This window comes from Aulonocara sp. 'chitande type north' Nkhata Bay, linkage group LG17, assembly GCF_057382095.1.
Source record: "Aulonocara sp. 'chitande type north' Nkhata Bay isolate Kocher_YH1m ecotype deep benthic linkage group LG17, A_spYH_male_GT1.1, whole genome shotgun sequence".
In the NCBI taxonomy this organism is placed as follows: domain Eukaryota; kingdom Metazoa; phylum Chordata; class Actinopteri; order Cichliformes; family Cichlidae; genus Aulonocara; species Aulonocara sp. 'chitande type north' Nkhata Bay.
The window spans coordinates 30,692,701-30,715,356 of record NC_141360.1 but is presented as its reverse complement, the minus strand read 5'-3'; the positions used below and the strand labels follow the sequence as shown (position 1 = coordinate 30,715,356).

At 39.5% G+C, this 22,656-nt stretch overlaps 2 protein-coding genes across 2 annotated transcripts; one reads left to right on the top strand and one right to left on the bottom strand.

Annotated features, from left to right (window-relative positions):
- The first annotated feature begins 950 nt into the window (after positions 1-950).
- lrguk (leucine-rich repeats and guanylate kinase domain containing) lies at positions 951-21,963 on the top strand. The gene is given in 22 exon segments (XM_086270299.1): positions 951-1,140; positions 1,142-1,219; positions 1,431-1,484; positions 1,735-1,836; positions 2,907-2,988; positions 3,153-3,253; positions 3,528-3,609; positions 3,730-3,854; positions 4,932-5,075; positions 5,438-5,518; positions 5,682-5,768; positions 5,939-6,045; positions 6,603-6,722; positions 7,167-7,263; positions 8,851-8,964; positions 9,039-9,240; positions 16,105-16,221; positions 17,053-17,207; positions 17,384-17,472; positions 17,840-17,908; positions 19,056-19,174; positions 19,678-21,963. Coding segments are annotated over 22 exon segments (2,400 nt in total). The 5' UTR covers positions 951-1,089; the 3' UTR covers positions 19,902-21,963.
- LOC147310352 (uncharacterized) lies at positions 9,307-15,355 on the bottom strand. The gene is made up of 2 exons (XM_086270300.1): positions 14,682-15,355; positions 9,307-11,641 (listed from the first exon to the last, which is right to left on the bottom strand). Exon 2 carries the CDS (start codon positions 11,324-11,326, stop codon positions 9,815-9,817), a length of 1,512 nt encoding a protein of 503 aa, XP_086126426.1. The 5' UTR covers positions 11,327-11,641; positions 14,682-15,355; the 3' UTR covers positions 9,307-9,814.
- Positions 21,964-22,656: the final 693 nt, after the last annotated feature.

The window sequence follows — 22,656 nt, the reverse complement described above, 5'->3', positions numbered from 1 at the left end:
GCTACAGCTACACATGTTTCTTTTCCAACTATTTATTTATAAGTGACTTATGTATGTATATATATATGTATATATTGTACTATTCTTAGTTAGCGTATTGTCTGTCTTGTCTTAATGTTGGTTTAAAATGGAGCACTGTAACAAAAAATAATTTCCCCCAGGGATCAATAAAGTATTCTGATTCTGATTCTGATTTTAAAGGTTGCATATATGTAAGTAATTAAAGGTGCAAACAGATGAAATGATAATGTAAACTAATAAAATTCAGCACTTTTTTGGGTAAATTTGATCAAATTTGTCCACAAAACGAGCATGAGGAGGCTCTCATAGAAAAACTTGTATTTATTTTGTTATGCCTATTCTGAAGTCTAAGTGCCACGGAAATTGAAAACAAAAACTCTGCTCCTGTAACCTATATTAAATTTAAGAAGGTGTTCACTGATTGCACAGACCAAAATGTTACCTGCTATTATTTATAAAAACCTGTTAAACCAAGGATTTCAAATGAATTTTACATCCGTAAGTGGGCCGAAAATGACCGAAACTTAGCTTTCTGTTTAAGAAAAGAAAAAAAGAAGAAAAAACAGTAACATTTCAACAGCGTGTCTTGAGTTTTTCTATATGATTCAAGATTCTTTATTTGTCTTATTTGTGATAAGTAGTAGCAGATGACAGAAATCTATCAGCATGACTCTTTGGGTTTAAACAGTAAAAAAAAGACTTTAACTTTACAAAATAAAAAGCCATTGGAACAAAAAACAGGCCATTTTCTCTGAATTCAGAGTTAATCTACTACATAGTTACTTTAGTGCAGCAAGAATTACCCTGGAGGAGGGGTTTATCGGTAGAAAAAGCCGTAAAACTTATGAAAATGGGTTAGGGTTAGTATCAACGAGCAGACGTTAACGCTCGGTTGAAACTACAGGACCCATAATGCCATTCACTTCAAACTTGTCAGCGTTGCCTAGCAACGCTAGTGGACCTTTCATGTGAAAAGCTAGCTAACTAGAGGTTTTTTAAACTGTAAACGTCTTCCCTTTGACTGCTAACAAGTTATTCTGTCGTCGAGTTTTTTCTTTTAATGAAAAAATGAATGGAAAAACCGGCGAACAGTTTCCTTCCGCGTCGCTAAGCTCCTGCCCCCCCAGGGTCCCTCACTGACGCTGCTTCAGCAGAGACCCCCACCTGCACTGAGCTCGAGGAAAACGGAGGGATGGAGGTAAGGCTAGGAGGCTATGTCAACTAGTAAAAACTTTTTTTTTTTTTAAAAAAAGCAACATATAGTGTGAAACCTATTATATTCAATTATTGCAATTTTATGGTTTTCATAACAAAAATGTGGCTCAGCGTGTGTCATTGCGCCGAAGCAGAAACGGTGAGTTCATTTCGCAGGTTGAATAAATCCTCGTGTTTCTGTCACTGTGCAACAGGTAAAGCAGATGTCCTTGTACAAGAGGTCTGGGAAAATAAAACAGCACAGCAAGGTCAAATAGTTGAATGCTTGGAATTTGTGGTAGCTGCATCAACAACGGAGCTAAGCAGAGTCTATTTGTGTGTGTGTGCTGCATGAATATGTGCGCTTTTGCTTTTAGGCTCTCAGGACTTGGTTCTGTTTTCAGTGGCCTCTTGTGAAATGCATGATGTTATCTTTACTTTTATGGCACTTTGTAATTCTGTACCTGCTGGGTTCACTATTTTAATTAAACCTTACTTACTTGTTTATCTTATTTACAGAAGGATGGTGTTTTAACAGCTGAGATGATTTCAAATAGTATATTTCAACTCGGACGCTTTGGCACTGGGCTCCAGCACTCATTCTACATCCTTTCTCTGCCTGTGAGATACACATATGAATTCATTCATCCATGTTACTGGCTGTTTAATGAAGACCGAGGCTTTAGTAATGATTTGACATTGAGTCATGATCTTTTGCTGACAGTTAATAAATAAGAGCACACTTGATCATGACAATATAGCACAATATAGTTAAACTTAAGGGATATGAATCTGTCCAGCTAAGAATTATAAACCATTGTGAATCAGTTTCATCTCTGTTGGTGCAAATGAATGGGACAACAAGTGCACTGGAGAGGCCACAACTAGACTGTTACATGCCCAGTGTGAACCTGCTCTCATCTGTGAGGAGAACAAGGCGCCAGTGGCGGACCTGCCAGTGTTGTCTGGCGAAGTCCAGTTAAGCTGCATGGCGGTGTACTGAAAGCATGGGTCCCACTAAAGGATGCTGGAACCTCATGTGATGCTCATTGAGTCTGTTTCTGACAGTTTGGTCAGAAACATGCACATGAGTAGCCCGCTGGGAGTCATTTTGTAGGGATCTGGCAGTGCACCTTCTTTTCTTTCTTGCACAAAGAAGCAAAAACTGGTGCTCTCTCTGTGTTTATGCCCTCCTTTTGCCCTGTCCAGCTCTCCTTGGGTAGTGGCCAGTCTCCGGATTTCTCTTCTACACTTTTAAGTGCTGGGAGACACAGCAAATCTTTTCCTCCATCCTGGAGGAGCTTTGAAATATGAATGCACTGCAGATGTCTTATCCTAACACTCATGACAAGGACACTGGCAAATAGCAAAACTAGAGACAAATCATTCAGGAAGAATAAAGATGGAGCAATGGTCTGTGGCCACCATCTGCAAAATCATTCCCTTTTTGGGGATTGCCTTGTTGTTGCCTCTCCAGTGCACCTGTGGTCAATTTCATTTGCACCAAAGCAGCTGAAATAGTTTTACAATGGTCTGTGTTTCCTAACTGTAAATACTGAACTTTAACTGACTTTGTGATACTTTGCATACTTTAATGATCAAGCATCCCCTTAATTTTCCCTTAAATTAAGCAGCATAGTTTAATTTCAAGCCAAAATTAGGTTAAATTAATTTTGTATTCTTTGCTCTAGAGTCACAGTCTAAGTGACATATCTGTGCTGTGCAGTTATGTCCATCTTCAAAAGCTGGAACTGCCACACAACAAAATTCAAGGTGACTTTTTTTCTTATGCCAATATTATCTTCCTGTTATACAGTGACATCATTCATAAAATGCCATACCATGATGTGATTAAAGCACATTTATTTGCATGTAAATATTTGCTGTCTTTGTTGTTGTTTTTTAAATCAATTTTCATAACTTTCCCCAACTCCTAGATTTATCCTGCGTGAGCCACATGCCCTACCTTGTCGTGCTGGACGCTTCCTATAATGAAATCTCAAACTTCTTTGAATTCCAGCCACCCAAGAACCTAAAGGTAACACGGGTGGTCCTTAAGATGACAGGATAAGACAACATTTGAGTGGTGGCTTGGGCTTCACTCTCAAGCACTATTCCCTCAAGATAGGGCTGGATTTCCATAGCCCATCTGTAGTCGGTTAGAATATGCTTACAAGGCATTTACTGCCCTTGAATGACAGTGAACTTTAGTAAATTATTTTCCATACTCTGTGAATTTAGTGGAAGGATTTCTTCACTAAGATGTCCTGAAACTTTTTTGACTTTTATTAACAGTGTGCTGCTATTTTCAGGAGGTGAACTTCTCCCACAACCGTATGACTAAAATGAGGGATTTGTCAGCCTATGCATCGCTAACTAAACTGGTTCTAGACTGTATCCTCACTGCAAAACATTCTCTCTCAGACACATGCTTTGTGATGTATTAAAAAAAAAAAGATTTGTGAACTGCATATTTTTCCTGTTGTGTATTATTCTTAACATGCCTCTACTCAGACAACAGCTTTAGTGAGATCAGTGGTCTTGAGCAATGTTGCAGGCTCACCCATCTCAGCCTTGCACATAACAAGATCTCGAGGATCAGTGGCCTGGGTGGTTTGCCTCTCACACACATCTGCCTTGTAGGTTCTTCTCTATATATAAAAGGTGGAACTTCAAATGTAGATATTTTATAAATATGCATTTTAAACTGAACTCTTGTGTTTTCCTTTGCTCTTTTGGCAGTACTTCTGTTTACATGTATGAGATTACCTGCTGTCGTGCACACATTGTTGCTGCTTGTGTATATTTTACACATGTATGCTCCATTTCACCTGTTTCTTTTTTCCTTTTTTCTCCCTCCCTATGTGTTCTCTTTATGTCTCTGTTTTTGGCCTCGCTTTTATATTCAGTAAAACCTTGGCCTCTTGTTCGAGAATCACCATATGGTCCAACAGCAGGCCCTTTCGCTCTCTCTCACTCTCTGCCTCTTTTTCTGCTTGCATGTGTGCACACGTGTCCTTTATCAGTGTTTCCTCATTGTCAGCAGCCCATCGGCCTGGCTGTGCCTGCCCCTCTCTGTAGATTTGCTTTGGGACCAGCTGCTGGTGTTTAGAGTGAGGCTGGACCAGTTTCAGCAGACACACACACTCACACACTCAAGCAGACCCTGCCCATCCAGCATCCATCTCATCCCTTTACTGACCCCTCTTCCTCACATGCTGCCTCCCAAAACAGCATGGCATTGTCAGCCAGCCTGTTACGCAGCCCATCACAGCAGTGACCCAGAGCTTCAAGGGAGCAGCACAGTCACCCACCCCTGCTGACAGCAGCCCTCTGCCAGGCAACATGCTTGGCAAGAGTAGGCAGAGGTGTGGCCAGACGGCTAGATAACAACTTTTGTCAGTGGAATGGAGTGAGAATCAGACTGGGGACCCAGACAAGGGAGGTGTGCCCAGGTCTTGTTCTTCAGTTAGCTGGTGTGCTGGGCTATCGCCAGGCCAGCTGTTTGGCTGTCAGTCCTCACCTGTCAGAAGAGGCAGGCCTGCCACTCAACTCTGCACTGATGGGAAAGAAAGTTCAGGCACCCTTCAGAACAACCATGACCTGTCCTTAATATTTATTGGAGACAGTCACTGAGTTTATCTTAACACTTGGACAGAGGCATATGAATGAACTTCATGCTATCATGTTTTTTTTCTTTTCCTTTCTATGAGCAGAGGGGGAACCATCTGGAGAAAATTGAAGGGTTAGAGCACCTGAAGAGCCTGCAGGTTCTCGATTTATCTCAGAATCGTATCACCAGTCTTTCAGGCCTCGAGAACCTCCATCTGCTAGGCTCCCTCAACCTGGAGAAAAACCTGGTATTGATCTGAGAGAGTCTTCAGAATTAAACGTGTGATGTGCATATATCAGCATTAGTACCACATGCTCATAGGCAGTTACTAATTCTTGAGCTTCATATTGAAAATCAAATAGACTTTTTAGATTAAATTCTAAGATGAAGTATCACAGACTCATTGTCTGATAAGATGTGTGATTGGTAGGCTGTTTAATGCTGTTTCCAGAATACATTTCAGTACTTTAAGCCATCATTACAGATTTTAATAAGATACAACAAAATTGGAAAATACCTTAATCATAGATAAGGTCAATAATTTAACTTCATGGCATTTCAAAAGGAAACTAATACACTGTATGAACTGTCTGAGTAAACTTTTCACAGGTCAGTGAAATTCAGGAGTGCAAGCATATTCACGACCTTTTACTGTTGAGGGACCTCAGTTTGGTGGAAAACCCTGTGCAGGTAACCATGCCCTTTACTTACAACAGGAGTTTGACTATGAGATAATCTATTAAATGTGTTTAAATGTGCTGTCAATGACAGAGGTCTTCTTTCCTGTTTTTCTAAAGCTGTTTTGCCAGGCAACTTTGCTGACTGTATGTGCTTGTGTGAATGTAATTGGTAGGAGCAACCTGATTACAAGCTGGCAGTCATCTTCCTCCTTCAGCATCTGACTGTTCTGGACCAAGAGGCAGTCACTGTTGAAGAAAAGGTGTGAACAGACAAAACAGATAATACTGTTTGGTTCACTAAACTGTAAATACATGTTTAATCTATCAGAAGCTTTTTTTTGTCGCAATGAATAATACAAACCTAATGTATTCACCTAATGTTTTAAAGTCTGTGTGAACTGCTTCTGTGATTGTTAATTCTAATTCCCAGGTGTCGTCAGTAAACATGTATGACCCTCCTATGGATGTGGTGGCAGCCAGGGATCACATAACCCACCTAGTGTATCAGCTGATGCAGCCCCAGGTCCTTTATGAAAGGTTCACATTGACATTTATTTAATATCCTCAGCACTACATGGCCACCAGTTCGTGTAACATTAATAAGTTTATTAATTAACAATTATTACTGGCATACAAGGAAGAGCCTGTAGCATTTAGGAAGTGCACTACAAGCAAAGGTTTCAGAACAATCCAGAGATTATGATTAACCACAATCAATACATATCTTGTAAAATAAAGAATCAAGAAAGTTGTTTGCTTGAGCAGCAATTTATCCTGTTTATCTACACTCTAAAAGAAAAAAAAAATTCAAGTATCAGCACTTTAAAAAAAAATCAATCATCAGCAAATAAAAGCTGCAGCTACAGTAAATTTGCCATTCTCCTCTGTGCTTACCAGAAGGAGCACATCCATACTGTCCGCGAGGCTCGCGTTTATATTGACTGTAGGAGTGACTCTTGCTTTGTGGCTTTTTATACTTAAGCAGTGCTCATTTTTGGAAGGGGAAGATAACTGGTTTTGAAGCTAAGAGCGGGCGTGTAAAATTAAAGTAAAACTTCTGAATGCTTCGTGTGTGTATGTCTGTCTCCAAGCAGTACACTTCCCAGTGCAGACTCTCCCTACCCCATGCTGGTGCTCACAGGTCCTCGAGGCTGTGGGAAGAGAGAGCTGACTCACAGACTGTGTCAAGAGTTCAACGAATACTTTGCTTATGGGTCAGTCTTAAAACTTCTGCACACATAGTAATAATTCATATGCTGAGCTCTCAGAGCTAGTGCCCATTAGTAGCGCTTGTTTTGTAATACATTTGAAATTGCAAAAATACTATGAATTAAACATCTGACGACACAGTGGGTCCTTTAACTTTATATGATCTACCAAAATATTTTATTCTTATATTATTGAGAGTCAACTGTCAAATACAGACTGCTATTGGTAGCTTTGGCTGAACTTCAGAACATTTTTTACACTGATATATTGAAGTGACTGAAGTTTCAACATACAGCACACATGCAGAAGACATATTTCTGGCTCTCACTTTTAGTCACTTTGACAGTCTGAGACAGACTGAAAAGCCAGAGGTTTTGTCGCAGCTCATTTTCCTCTTACTAGCTGACTTAACTATGCAACTGTTTCTCTAATTGTATCTGTCACTGCAGAATCTCTCACACCACAAGGGGGCCGTACTTCGGAGAAGAGAATGGACTTGATTACCATTTTGTCAGTGAGGAGGCGTTTCAGAGTATGATTCACACCGTGAGTTAGCTTGAAGTTATTTTGAGCTATTTCGAGTGTACTCGGAATAGTTTTATGTGGTTAGTGTTTTAAATCATACCCACAGCATAATTAAATCTTCTTGGACTTACTTTAGTGCTGAAGTCACATTCAAATTGACTTCTTTCATTGGCTTTAATGAGTTGAGTAAGTTGTGTTAATTAGTTTGATTTGGCTGAATGATTTTAGTTTAACTGGCTGACATTTTTGTGTAAAATAATTTAGTGGAAATGTTGGTTGAATGGACCATTTTTGAATAGACATGTTAATTAAATTTTATTTCAGAATGTGCTATTACAGCATCTCCTATAACTCAATTTAGGCTCACAAAAAATGTGAAAGCTAATCAAAGGAAAGCCATCAATGAGTAGACACTGGTCAAAACTTTAAAACACCCTCAGGAGGGATTCACAAATGGCTCTCATTAAATACACAAGTTATAGTTCTTTTAGCCAGAGAAAAGTGGAGTCCTTTGGGTTTTGGGGCACATTTCTTTTCCATTTGTCTGTCTTGTCAAGCTGCCTGTTATGCAAGAGAGGTGGGGGATTATTTATAGAGGTCTGGGTCAGGTAGTGATTTACACAGGAAGCGCTTTGATGCTGATATTGATGCCTTTTGTCTTTTTGAACAGAGGTTAACTTGTCAGTCTGTTCCTCCCTCTATTTGATTTGTCCATTCTTCTCCTCCCACCAGTCTTGGGGTTTATTGAAGTCTGGCCCTCCTTTTCTTGCTTGTTTTTGTCTTCTTTTACTTCTTTTACTCTTACTTCTCTTGTGTTAGTTCTCTCTTCAGTCCTCAAATGTGCTTTCTTGCAGCTTTACTGTCATACCTTCTTACAAAACTGACCCCAGTAATCATTTTTAATTACTGCAGTGAGATGCTTTATTTAGGAAAGGGGACACGTGAGACTTGATTTGGAAGAAGTGCTGTACATCTTATATAAGTTTTTAGTAAAAGTCATTTGAAATGTAGTGAATAACAGTTAATGAGTTTTCTCTTCAGTGTTGTTGCTTAATGTAGGTATAATATATGTATTTCCTACTCTATGCAGCGCTGAAAGGTAAAGAGGACACTAACCTTTGAGTCCATTCTGTTTACTGCTAATGGCTGCACATGTGGTTGTTTATTTGACAGTTTGCTGCTTTTATTGCAGATTTTAAAAAGTCAGTGAATGTGACTTTAAATGTCATGCATTTAATTAGTCAACATAAGCATCATAAAATGAGTTAAAACATAGAAATAAGTAACCTCATATATAATTTATATTAGAGCCGGAACAATTTGTTTATCAGTTTTTCCAACCACTTAACAGTAACAATAAGGTCAGGTCATGTGTGAAAAGTAACAAAAAGATTTATTTATTTTTCCCTGCCAGGTCAGGGCAGGTTCAGTTCACAGGTGGAATAATGGCTACAGGTTGTTAACCCTGACAGAACATGCTGGGATTGTGCATGTATGTCAAATATGTCCCATTTTAGGAGCTCATAACTGTTGCAATAACGTGATGAATAGCGAGGCAATAAAATGTTCTCTCATTCTCTTCTCTTGCACTGGGAAATGTTATTTCAGGGTAAGTTTATCCAGACCATCCAGTATGGGGGGCATAGTTACGGACTTACCAGAGATGCTGTAGAGGATGTGGCTAGAGAAGGATTGGCCTGTTGCGTGCATATGGAGCTGGAGGTATGTGAAAGGAAAGCTCATGTATAAGAGTGTTAAAAGTAGGATATCTGCAGGCATTTTGTCTCTTCTTTCAGGGTGTTTTCAGTCTAAAAAAGACCTACTTTGAGCCTCGATACATCCTGCTCATCCCCACCCAGGCTGAAAAGTACATAGGCCACCTTAAAGCCCGTGGACTCTACACCCAGGCACAAATGGATGCAGCAGTGTCACGTATAGAGCTCTACGCCAACACCAACAGGCAACGTCCAGGATTCTTCGATAATGTTATTCCCTGTGGTACTGTTAAAGATATTCTATTATCAAAGTACTCAGATGCAATGAAATATCACTCAGACACTTAGAGCAGTTTTAAACGTGCACGGGTGAGAGACTCAGGGAGAGACTCACACACCTCCTTGGTGCAGTCTGGCTTTATTTATACACATCATGAAGCATACAAAAAAGGAAATATCATCCTTATCTTGTCAAGAAAACAGGTGTGGTTTATCAAAAAACTTCGTGTTCTCTACAAGGTTGTTTCTTACTCGTGGGTGGCGGTTTCCTGCTAGTGTGAAGGCAAACAGTGACAATGTGAAGGCAAAGACTGATAATGTGAAGGCAAGCAGTTTCCGTTATAAAGTAGGGAGCCAGCAATTAAAATATGCAGCTGGTTGAGTACAGAACAGAAATATAAACACTCTTAGCTGATTATTATATGAATAATAAAATCTTAGAAAGCAAAAATACTCTGACATTCCCTCCTGTTGTTTAGATTTCTTACATGACAGTACTGTTATTTTTGTCAGTTCATAACCTCTTGTCTAAACATTTTCGGTTTGAACGTCATAAAACAGTCCTGTGTTCAATTAAACTAAACATTACTGTATGGATCATCTTTCAAAATTTCTTCCATTTGAGACATCATCACATAAGTATTGATAGAAGTTGTCACCATGTTTGATACCATTTTCTTCAGACAGGGTACTACACATGTTGTGAAAACACATAACAGTAAAAGCAAAAATGCTATTCCAACAAGTCCTTTAATCAGAAGGGACTTCCATGAACCACCTAGTAACCATGTCAACCAATCATCAGTGCTTGTGACATAGTCTTGTTGTTCAGCATCTTCAATCTTTCTCAAGGTGTTCAAAGCGTCGGTCATGTTTTGTGAGTGTATGTTGTCTGGGATGTATGTACAACATGTAGTGTCAAACAATACACACAAACCTCCTTTTTCAGCTAGAATCATGTCTAGTGCGACTCTGTGTTGCATCACTACAATGCGTATTGCGTCGAGTTCTTCATTTTGCGCTTTGTTGATTTTCATTGAAGCATTTAGGAACAGTCCAAATCGATAGTCAAGTGTCTCGATCCTCAGCATGTTTTTCCCAACTCCTACCCAAGGGAACAAGGAGTGGAGGACTTTCTGACCATCAGTCCATAGTTTGAAGTTTTTGGGCACATCTGATCCATAGATTGAGTCATGTGGCATTACTTCAGTGACTTCAGCAACTTCACGTTTTGCTCTTGACGTGTGTGTCTCTGCTGTGATCTTGAAGGTGTGGTCTGAAATTAGTACTGGTGCACACAGACCGGTGGAGTTCGGTGGGAGCATGAAGTAGGTTTTAGGCCCGCAGGCCCAAGCGGCTCCCTGGACCCAGAAAGTTCCATTTTTGAAGGTGTGTATTCCTTTGGATTGGGTCAGGTCAAGTGTCTGTGTGCAGTTGCGGTTTCGTCCAAGTTTCCTGTTTCCATCGGAGAAGTTGAAACACATTGGGTGCTGTATGTCCGGCGGCAAAACTATGGCGAATGATTTGTTTTTTGTGTTGTTGGCTTTGACGTTTACCCAATGTTTTTCGTTGCAGGTGTAGTTCCAGTTCGTCAGATTGTAGGCACAAGGGGTTGTCTGTTCAATTAGGATACGTCGTTGTGAAAGTGGTTTCGTGACACGTTTGACGTCTGTGTCACTACACCATGGAATTAGGTCTTCTTTCTTTGTGCTTTGACCTTTTAGGGTCAGTCCTGTTGCCATCAAATCTCTGCGTGTGCAATTGCCAGTTGTTGCTTTGTTGAACACACACATCGCTTCGTCAAGTTCAGGTGCCTTTCCATATATTGTTGCGTGTACGGCTGTTGTTGGCATATGTGAACATACATAGCATTCCGTGCTGTTGTCGGTGCGTGTTCTATCATACACATATCTATACCACGCGTTGTTCATCCATGGGTGGTTATGGTCTTGGTTCAGGTCACGTAGATGCGAATTATCATGTGTCCATCTTTTTTGCAGGTGGTGTTGTTTATTTCCTCTCATCTGGGTGAGTGTTAGTAGGCTCACTAGGAGCGCAATGCTGGCCACTAGGAGGACAAGTGTCTTCATGATGACCAGGCACACCTAGACTTCTGGTGAGTAGACTATTGGCAAGAAGTAAAAAAGGGCGGGATATACCCAATCAGCCCTTCCCTTCACCAATAGATCACCTAGAAGCCAGGGGAGCCGGCGTCTAAGCGTCTGGATTGTCACTCACTTTTTTACAGTGGCTGTGGTGGATCCAAGATGGTCTTTCTGCTATTTTGCAGGCGGTGGGTGTGGTAAGTAGGACTTGGTATGGGCCCTCCCACCTTGGTGAACTCCAATTCTTTCTCTGGAGTACTTTGATCAGGATCCAATCACCTGGTTGTAACCTGCAAGACACTGGAGAGAAATCACTCGGCAGTTGGTTGTTTAACACAATCTCTTTATTTTCAAACAGTTTAGTCATCCATTCTGCTAGGGTAGTTTCCCTTATTGATTTATTAATAGGTTCACTGGTAATTGGCAATGGAAACGCTCTCCCGTGGATGATTTCAAAAGGTGTAAGTTTCTGAGAACCTTGTGTTATTCTCATCCACATCTTTACTAGGCCTAGACATTCAGGCCATGGTCTTCCTGTTTCTTCCATGCATTTTCTTAATCTCTGTTTTATTGTGCCGTTAGTTCTTTCCACTAATCCTGCGCTTTGTGGGTGATATGCACAGTGATGTTTGATGCTAAATCCTAGAGCTTCAGAGACTTTGCTGATGATGTCATTAACAAAATGTGTTCCATTGTCTGACCTTATCAGACTGGGAATGCCATATGTGGGGATGAAGTGATTGCATAAACACTTTGCCACTGATATTGCATCTGCTCTTTTGACTGGATAGATTTCTGGCCATTTTGAAAATACATCTATAATTACTAGAGCATATCTTGATGCTTGGCATTCGTTAAGTTCAATAAAATCCATGTGGATTGTATGGAAAACTAGCCTCTCTTAGGTCTTAAGTTTCCTTGTGAGTTGTGTTGTTTTTTTTTGTTTTTTATTTTTTGACAGAATAGGCATGTTCTTACAAATTATTCGCTAAAGTTTCAAAATTTATAGTGTGTATTGCATTGTTTATCTATACTATATCTCCCTCCTGTTTACACAGGTGTTTACCTCATGTGTCACTACAACCGCTGTCCTGTGTAATGACTCTGTTAATATAGGTTTTCCATCACAGACCATTAAGTCATCTTTCAGTTTACTCCACATTTCAGCCACTTGTTTTGTTCAGTGATTGTTGCAGCTTGTTGTTCGGTTTTTAGTACATCAAGTGGTATTTGTAGGCAGTAGTTGGTTTCTAGTAGCTCTGCCGATTGTTTGCAGCCTGTTTTGCTGCTTGTTCTGCAAAATTATTTCCTTTTGTGACAATATAATTGTCTTTTTGATGTGCTCCACATGTGCACAGTGCCAATTGTTTTGGCAAGGTGATCACTTCCAGCAAGATTTTTTTTTTTTCTTCTCTATAGATGGAACATTACATTCTCACTTGAGGCATTTTTAGATAATTTCTAGTTTTTCAAAGAATTCACACATCTCACACATCTTACATATTTTAAACAAGTATTGTCACGAATTTGTTTCCAAATCAACAAAATAAAATAATCAAACAAAACCGAAAACATACATGAGTCAGGACCCAAAAAGAAAAATGCTGCTACTGAAACAGAGCAGACATGTGAGGGAAAACTGAGCTCACAGACAGCTGCATGTGTTGGCTTTTATGCAGCTTCTGCTCTAAAAACAAATAAATAAAAAATAAAAGAAAATGTGTAACATGCTCATCAACTTAGCGGTGTCCACATATTTAATTCAGCTTCACAATCCTGTAACTTTAGCTGTTGTCTACAGGGTTTGGCTTATTAGTTGTTACTATAGATGTGCTCTATATCTCAGTAATATTTTATCCAGGTTTTCAAGCATGTCAAGTGCCTCTATGCACCTAAGTAGTTTAGATATTTCCTTTATTTTCTTCATCTCCTATGTCATTATACTGAGTTTGAGCAAACCTTAAGCTTGATGCAGACTACTTCATAACAATTGTCCATCTCACATCATACTGACTAGGTTACTTCTTATTATTATCATCTTTTTCTTTCCATATAATAACAACAGTATATTACAACATTTTATCAGTGTATATAAAAGTGTATATTACTATACTACTACTGAGCCAATTTAATAGTTGGGATCATCTTACTCAGCAAACAGATAACTTAGAATTCATCCAATCTGTACAAATTTGCTTCTTCTCTGAACAGGTTTGTGCCTACTTTTTAGACTGGTCTTCTGTTTGCCTCATCTCAGATCCAACCTTCGGTCACTTTCATTCTTTCTGTTGCCTGTCTAACCAAGCAATTTATTATTATATATTTTATATTTTATTTTGTGTCCATCAAGGGCTTCGGGTGATCTGCAGCTTCACCTTTTCCCAAGCTGGAGACATTTACCTTTTCACACACTTTCCTTGGCTGACCAATGACACAGCCATGAACGTCTTGCCAACTATGTTTCATTGTTAATATAAGTTTACAGGTTGTTATCCTTCCTATTATTAGTTTCAATACATTAAAAATAAGTTCTAATGTAATTTTGTCTTTATTTTATTTTTGTACTTCTTATATTTATATCTATTCGTTGAGGTCTGTTTCCAACCTTTTTAAACTACTTTGATCTCTAGTTTTCACTTAATAAGGGTTTTATCAGTCACTGCAGTTTGTCCGGTGCCTGGACATTTTTCTCTAGCCACTGCTCGTCAGCAGTGAGTTTTGTTGATTTATTACCCATTTTTCTTTCTTATTATTTTTATTAGCTCATAGATATATTTACGTTTACACACACACATACACACCCGTGGTGCTTTCTCTGGCACGAGGAATGGGAGAGGCTATTGACACGGCCTTCTACTTTCAAGCTAGCCTTGAAAGCGGTGTCAATTTTATGTGATGAAACACAACCTTTTCCCGTTCCACCAGAACTCGAGCAACCAACGGTAAACAATTCGGTGGAGTAGTTCAGCCTCCTTAATGTGCTGTAAAATCAACTTACTCCACCAACAAAACAGTAAAACAACAGATTATACGCGTAATGAGTTTTTTATTCTGGGCAACACTGTGTCTTTCTACATTGCTCCAAGCCCTCTTTCAGGCGAGCTGCTTCGTAACCTCTACGAGTCCTTTTTCAGACGAGAATGTTACTATCCTGTCGTATTTTGACATTAAACTTGCTCCGAGCCCTTTTTCAGGCGAGCTGTAACCTCTACCAGTCCTTTTTCAGACGAGAATGTTACTTAATTAATCTGTCATACATTGACGGGAAACTATTTAATGTACAGACCACAGGTTGCCTCAGTCGTTTTGCGCAAGATGTGAGTGAGTGCTAAATATTCACCTGAGTTATTGTGTGGTTGCTTTGGTTTCCTTCATCAACCCCTGAAGTCGTGGACCTCTTATAAGAACGCTGGCCAGAACCCGAACGTCACGTCTCTGGACTTTATCCTCTGCCTGGAGAGGAGTCGACAGCGTGGGCTTCTCACGACGTCAGGACTTGACGAAGGTCTCCTATTGGAGCATTGAAAAAATATCAATGTCCACTCCGGCTCAGAAGGACCAATTAAATGTTAAAGATATTCTATTATCAAAGTACTCAGATGCAATGAAATATCACTCAGACACTTAGAGCAGTTTTAAACGTGCACGGGTGAGAGACTCAGGGAGAGACTCACACACCTCCTTGGTGCAGTCTGGCTTTATTTATACACATCATGAAGCATACAAAAAAGGAAATATCATCCTTATCTTGTCAAGAAAACAGGTGTGGTTTATCAAAAAACTTCGTGTTCTCTACAAGGTTGTTTCTTACTCGTGGGTGGCGGTTTCCTGCTAGTGTGAAGGCAAACAGTGACAATGTGAAGGCAAAGACTGATAATGTGAAGGCAAGCAGTTTCCGTTATAAAGTAGGGAGCCAGCAATTAAAATATGCAGCTGGTTGAGTACAGAACAGAAATATAAACACTCTTAGCTGATTATTATATGAATAATAAAATCTTAGAAAGCAAAAATACTCTGACAGGTACTATGTTGCTTTTATTGCTTTTTAATATTATCCAGTGGTTAATCAGATGTATTATAATAATTAGCTGTTGCAGTACAAAGTGTTCCAAATATTCACAATTAATTTTCAATGGGTATCAATTTGAAGCTATGATTCCAGTTAACTGATTCCCAGTGGAAATATTTAGATGTTTCTACATTTTCAGGCCGTTTCAATACAGAAAATTTGAAGTTGAGTTTAGTTTGTTATGATCCCCATTAGTTACAGCAAAGCAGCAATCATTCTTCTCTGATACCACAAAAGACTTTACACTGTGACAATGCACCACCAATAGCCTTTGGTGTGATTGCTCTGTTCATCATTATAGTGTCTCACAAAGATTGAAAATGCCCTGGCTTAGTGCAGTCCAGCTATCATTGATATAGCATTAGATGGATTAGCACACTCCACTAAAATCCATAAACTACACTTTCAATCCAATTACCACATGTATTAAAGGCACGTAGCCGCAGAATAGCTGTGTTTATCATTCCCTCATGAAAGCATTCAGACATGTTAGGGGTGCTCTTAATGAGATGAACATACAGAGAGTGCGGGCACTCATCACTTTTATTCACTGCCAGCCTGCGCCTCATTACACTAAGGTCGTCATCCGCTTATCTTTTGATCTATTACTGTTTGATGGGGAGATACGTTGGCTCTGTTGAGCACCAGATTTCTTTGTGTGTGTGTATCTGTGTGCCTGTGTGTGTGTGAGTAGATGACTGGGAAGATGCCTACAAGACACTGAGGCAGGCAGTAAAGGAGTACCTGTTGCTAGAGGAGCAGGAGGAGGGAGAGTACAACAACAGAGCATCCCCTGACAACACCTCCACAGGTGTCTATGTGTTTGTTTATTAACATCATCATTAGCAGGTCCAAAGTGTCACAACACCAGTTTTGTAAAGCAAGACACGGGTAAAGTTCAGTTAATTAATTTGTGTCTTGGTTTTGTTTTGTTTGCTTGTTTTTTTTTATTATTTAAAGGAGCACTCAACCAATTTGACATGTGTTAATTAAGTTCATTTTCATTGGACAGGAAGTATTACTGAAAAACTGCAAGATAATAATATCATTGGTTGAGAAGAAGTTTTTTAAAGTCTGAAAATAATAATCCTGAAGCAATTAACCAGAAATTAACCTGTGTTAGAAATCAGAGGAATAAGGAATTTAAAAGATGTGAGGGGTCTCACACAGCGCTATTAATTTCAATTGTTATTGTCATACTTTCCCTCAGGTTTATAAAGTATAATTGCTAAATCATGGAGTGTCCCCTAAAATACAAATGGGGTTATAAATTACAACACGGACAGGAAATGAGTATATCAGAGAGACAGCTCAGGTTGAGTAGTTTGGAGACAAATTTAGAGAGGCAGGGCTCAGATGGTATAGACATGTGCAGAGGATGGATAGTGGATATGCTGGACAAAGGATGTTAAATATGGACCTGCCAGGCGGGAGGAATAGAATCCCAAGTTGATTCATAAATGTAGTGAATGTAGGGGGTTAGTGTTACAGAGGAAAAAGGAAATGGAGACAGACAAAGCAACAGGAAGACAAAGTAGAGTATTATAAATTATATTTGATGATTTCAAAAATAAATAATGTCTAGAAGCTCTGTTCCATGCTGTTTAAAACTTCAGATATAGACAGTATCTGTTTCTTGTAGGTCATAATCCAGAAGAGAAGCCACTGTCGCCTGTGTCAATGTCAAGATTGACACTCACATCACACTCAGCCAGAGCTTTGGACCCCTCTGATATCTCCTACAGATCATATTTTACCAAGATCCAAAAAGAGCTCCACCCTCAGAAGAGCTCCACTGTGAGTTACAGGATGTCTAATGATAAATGTATTGATAATGAAGCCTACAAGTAAATTATTCTAATTTGTGAATATTATGTTTGTTTCTTACATGTTTTTTTCTCCCCTCCTGCTCTGCTTTTTAATCGCTCCACCCACCAACTTTTCTGTGCCCTCTTTGCATCTCCGTTCTCCAGGAGCTAGCTTCCATTAGGAGGCGTGAGCAGCTGGTGAGGGAGGCTATAGTGGGGAAGAGTCCAGGGGTTTACAGCCAGCTCTTCAAAAGGTAGAAACAAGCAGCATGCACTCCACTCCACTCCATTACTTAATATCAAGTGGGCACTTTGAGCTGGGCCAAATTGGTTTAATTGGACCACTTGTCCCAATGTGCTTTGATGGTTTGTTTTGAGTCATTGTTTGACATTGAGGGTGAAGTGGCAGGTGCCCAAATAATTTGAATCTAACCGTTTGTTAATGTGATGGGTTCTTGTTAGAGGTGCACTCCACTCACTTGTCCTAAAGTACACCTGTTGCCAGATATGAATGATTGGCTGCATATTTTATTCATGCGGACTATTTTGCAAGGTAATGTGTGTGAACTTATGGTGGCGAAGAAAAACACTGAATCATTACTTACTTTTTGTTTTCCTCAGTTCTGCTCAACCAGTGGCGTCATCTGTGCATAATGATGATTCTGGTAATCTTTTTCATGAGGACAGTGGGTAAGGCCAGATGTTACTGTATGAAAATAACAGATACAGTGATCAAAGTTAGATATGATTTCACTCGGCGCATGATCAGTAAATTCATAAAAATGGCTTATTGATTTATTTTAACGTGAGAGAAGCCAGAGGAAGTCTTACAGTTTTATTAAAAACAACCGTGAGCTAAAGATTAAGGAGCAGGAAATGGCCTTAGCAGCGGTACTCTTGACTCCCAGAGCCAGTTTTTACGACATTACTTGTTTTTTTTATCCAGCTCAGTTTACAGGTTTAAGCCATGCTGGTAAAAATCTGAACACACATCCCACACACGCATAGACACACACACACACAAATACACCCACTCATAAATTCAGATTTTATTGCCTCTGCTGCTATTTAACTCCCCTGTGTGTACACTTACACTCAATAAACCTGTGTACTGCGCAAATAAGTATTTAATCAGGTACCCCATAATATGTGTGATGTGCACGCAAATGGGAGCCATCAATTTAGTTCGTCCAAAAAAAAAAAAAAAAAGTCATTTAAGATACATGCATAGAAACCTGTGCTGTCAAAATTAATTTGTTCCCTCTGGGCCCTTGTCTTCAGAAGGCAGGTTTCATCAAACTTGTTGAAAATCTGCAAGTTCTGTCATCGCGGTGTGAGTAATACATGCCTCCAGTGTGTACAGTAGGCATTACTCACTCGCTCAGTAATTCTATGCAGGATTCCAGACATCTGTCTCCTTGCTGGCACTGCTCTTAATAGGGATGTGTCTTTACCTGTGTGTGCTTATTTCCCATGTTGTTATTGTGTAGTAACTGTGTAGTCTTGCGTATGCATTTGTATACATACACATTGTATAGCTTCTAGGTAAATGGAAAATCTGTACCCGAGTACTTATTATTGCATTATTGATATTACTGTTGAATACTGTCAGTCTCTGCAGCAGTGGTTTGCATCACATTCTGCCTGACTTTCATTTTGAAGCTCTTCTACCCATTTCATTTGTCATTTCACTTTTTGTTTTATTACCCGTGTAACAACCATATGTTTGTGTTGTTGCCTCCATTACACCTGCCACTATGTGAACTTCCTTTCCACTGCTTGTCTGTCTCTGTGTTTTTGTCTTCCCTTCTTGTCCCTTTTTGCATTTGACAAACAGCTCGGATGATTCTCGTGCCAGCTCAGCTTTGTCAGTGCCCAGTTCAGCCGGCGCCTTCTCTGACTTAGCAGAACCGCTACATGTCTCAGTCATGGGACATGCTTCGGAAACACTTAAAGGTTACTAAGTAATTTTTTTATCTGATGTGTTTAAATGTCTGTATCTATTTATGTTCTATATAGAAAGAAATTATTTTTTATATTTATAGAAGCCAAGGAAGGGGTGGTTTAATATGAAAATTATTCTGAAGGAACATTTTAAATAAAATATAATCTTTTAGTATTTTGCTGTATTAATCTCTATAATGAATGGTTTTGGGTAAAATCATTCATTATAGAGATTAAAAGGTTCCTTATGTGCTTTTTGTTATAAATGTGCTTTTTCATTAGATGTTCATATTAAATGTAGCTAACGTTTTGAATAAAGAGTTTTGGAAGCTAGGTGAGGGGCAGCCAATCAAAAGAAAGTAAAGCTTAAAGAGACAAAAATAGAGCTGGAAATAATTGTGACAGGTTATAACAGGTTTGTTTACTGTCTGTGGGAAAAACAGAAAATCTAATGATAAAATAATAAAGTTGGCTTGCTGAACTTCTAAAGATTGTTGATTGATTATTGATTTCAGACCACGTTCCATCCAGCCAAACACCTAATGACCCTCATCCAGGAGCAGATCAACTAGCTGCAGCTGTGTCCCCATGCTCTGATCGACGCCCAGGGTCCAACGTTAAGCCCATCCTGCCCCCAATCCCCACTGGGCGCAGGACCCCTGCAGCACCCAGCCTATCTCCTTCACCCAGCCCCAAACCAGGAGTGGAAGAGGAAGGAAATGCAAACATGGAGGGATAGCTTTAAAGGGATTTTGATTTCTGGCACCTAAATGAAGTAATACATTTTTGTAAGAGTAAGATTTTGTAAGCATTAGATTAAAAAATGAGAGGAAAAGGTTGAAGAATATGTGAAAGTACATAACTTAAAATACAAGCTTGTATTCTGACACTGTAAAAACCACAAAACCACGTTTGTTGCTTTTTTCAGTACACAGACGGGATATGTCGAAGCCAAACACTTTGAGTTAGATTAGCCTGTCACTCGTGCTGCTGCCTCTTTAGATATTTAGATGTACTTCATTGATTTATACTCAATATGTTGTTTATCATGAGTGATGACACAGATTACTATAAACATGGTGACATTATTATTACTACTGTTGATGACACATTATTCTTCAGACTCACTGATTGGAAAGCGTGTTTTTCATGCATGATAAATATGATGTCTGGATAAGAAGCAGTTCTTTTTGTCTTCTCGTGTGAACATTTATATATCCACAGCAGAGATATTTGCTCATATTTGAAAGTTTATATATACAAACTATGCTATAAATGCCATTTCTTGATATGATATTAATATTTTTGACAGTGTAATAGTAACATTTTATTTCCTAGTGTTCTGTAATCTCATCAAGTACAATTTGGCATCTCGATACTGATCTTTGTGTAGCGTGGAGCTCTTGTCATTGGATGATAAATATATCATTAATCTTTATCTTTTCTGATGGGATTATTTATCCGGCTGAAAATGCATTCATATGGAAGTTGTTGATAGATATTAAGCAGTCCACCATCATAAACATGCTACTATATTTTCAAAGTGTCTGTGTGTTGCACGCAGCCTTGCATGCGCCAACATGTTTGTGGGTTTGGCACAGTGTCTATTAGTGAGTCGTATTAAATAGAAATTGCCATTCGTCACAGATGTGTGCATTGCTTATTTAACTGGTCCCTCAGCCAGTCTTCTTGTAGGTAAATGTAGATTTGCACACACTGTATGCAGGTTTGGTCTCCTGGGTTATACATATGTGTGCAGCGTGTGGGCAGTGTGTGTTCGCTCACACACACACACATATACACAGAACACCTGGCTATCCATCACTGTCTGTCTTCCTCTCAGGCAGCAGATGTTGCAACTCTGTCATAATTCTTTTGGAAGTTTGAAGCCAGACTGTGTCTTTAGGGCCCCTGGAGGTCTAACCTACTTACTCTGCAGTTGACACCTCACTATAGCTAATCGTGGCCTAACATGTTGTCTTCCTGTGCATTAACATTACATTAGATTCGACTTTGTGCATGATATGTAAGGTATGCAGAACCGCGTGCAGCTCATTAAAGTGAAGTTTGAAATGAGGTGAGAAAGAGGGAGTGGGAAGCTACTTCCAGTCTGGATGTATGCCTTTGTTTTTTTGCCTACCTGTTCACAGCATTAGACAGCATGCCTTACATATTTTTTTCCCTTTTTTTTCTGACAGCAAGGTAAATCTACTCTAAACATGCCTTTTAACGTGCTATACAGTTTATTTATCTGTGATGATTCTATACAAAGCAATCCTTAAATAACATTGCATTACCAGAGAAAGCTTAAAAAGGATGCACTGTCTCCTTTTAGAGATGGTTCATTGGGTTGCATGTGCCTGGTACTGCTTGCCTCAAGCACTTGGCTTCTTTCACTTCACCAGCTGCTGGAAGATAAACATGTCCCACGCTTTCATTTTGATGCTTTTATAACTTCTCAAGACACAAACACTTCTTGGTACACAGAAAAAGTGACCGCGTCTGAGATTTATGTCTGGAGGGAAGAGAGAGTGGTTATGGCGATAGATATGCAGAAGCACGTTATCAATTATCACAAAGCTGAAATAGGCAATGTTATGAATTAATTTTTTATGATATTTGTAAGACTCGAGCAATGAATGGAGAGAGAGTTAATCTATATTTTAATTCCAGAAAGAATGTTGTGAGAAATAATGGAAATTGGAAGCAGCATGGCATCAGAGTAACTGACGTACTAAAACTCCATTATAGTCTTGGAAAGTTATGTTTTGCCTGAACAAGTTTGATAGAAATAACACTTTATAGAGGTTTAATAAAAAGAAATATGGTTCTGTGCAAAAGCCTTGACCGCTGTCATTTCTTTATATTTCGGTAGGAAAATGGGAAACTGGTGCAACGATTTATTGAAATGTGTAGACATACATGCAAGTAAATGATCCATCCATCCATCTTCATCCGCTTTATCCGAGGCCGGGTCGCGGGGGCAGCAGCCTAAGCAAAGAGGCCCAGACCTCCCTCCCTCTCCCCAGCCACCTCCTCCAGCTTATCCGGGGGAACACCGGTAAATGATATAAGTCAAAAACAAAGTTTTTAATTCTAATGATATTTCATATGAGCGCCTTTATTCTTCAACACAGCCTGCACTTTCTCACAGTCTTCAGTTTTTTTGTATTTTCTTTCAATAGTCTTCAGGAATTGTTCTCCAGGCTTCTTGAAGGCAGCACGGTGGCACGGTGGTTAGCACTGTTGCCACACAGCAAGAAGGTCCTGAGTTCAATTCCAACATCAGGCCGGGGTCTTTCTGTGTGGAGTTTGCATGTTCTCCCCGTGTTTGCGTGGGTTCCCTCCGGGTACTACGGCTTCCTCCCACCGTCCAAAGACATGCAGCTTGTGGGGATAGGTTAATTGGATAATCCAAATTGTCACTAGGTGTGAATGTTCGAATGAATGTGAGTGCAAATGGTTGTCTGTCCCTGTGTGTTGGCCCTGCGACA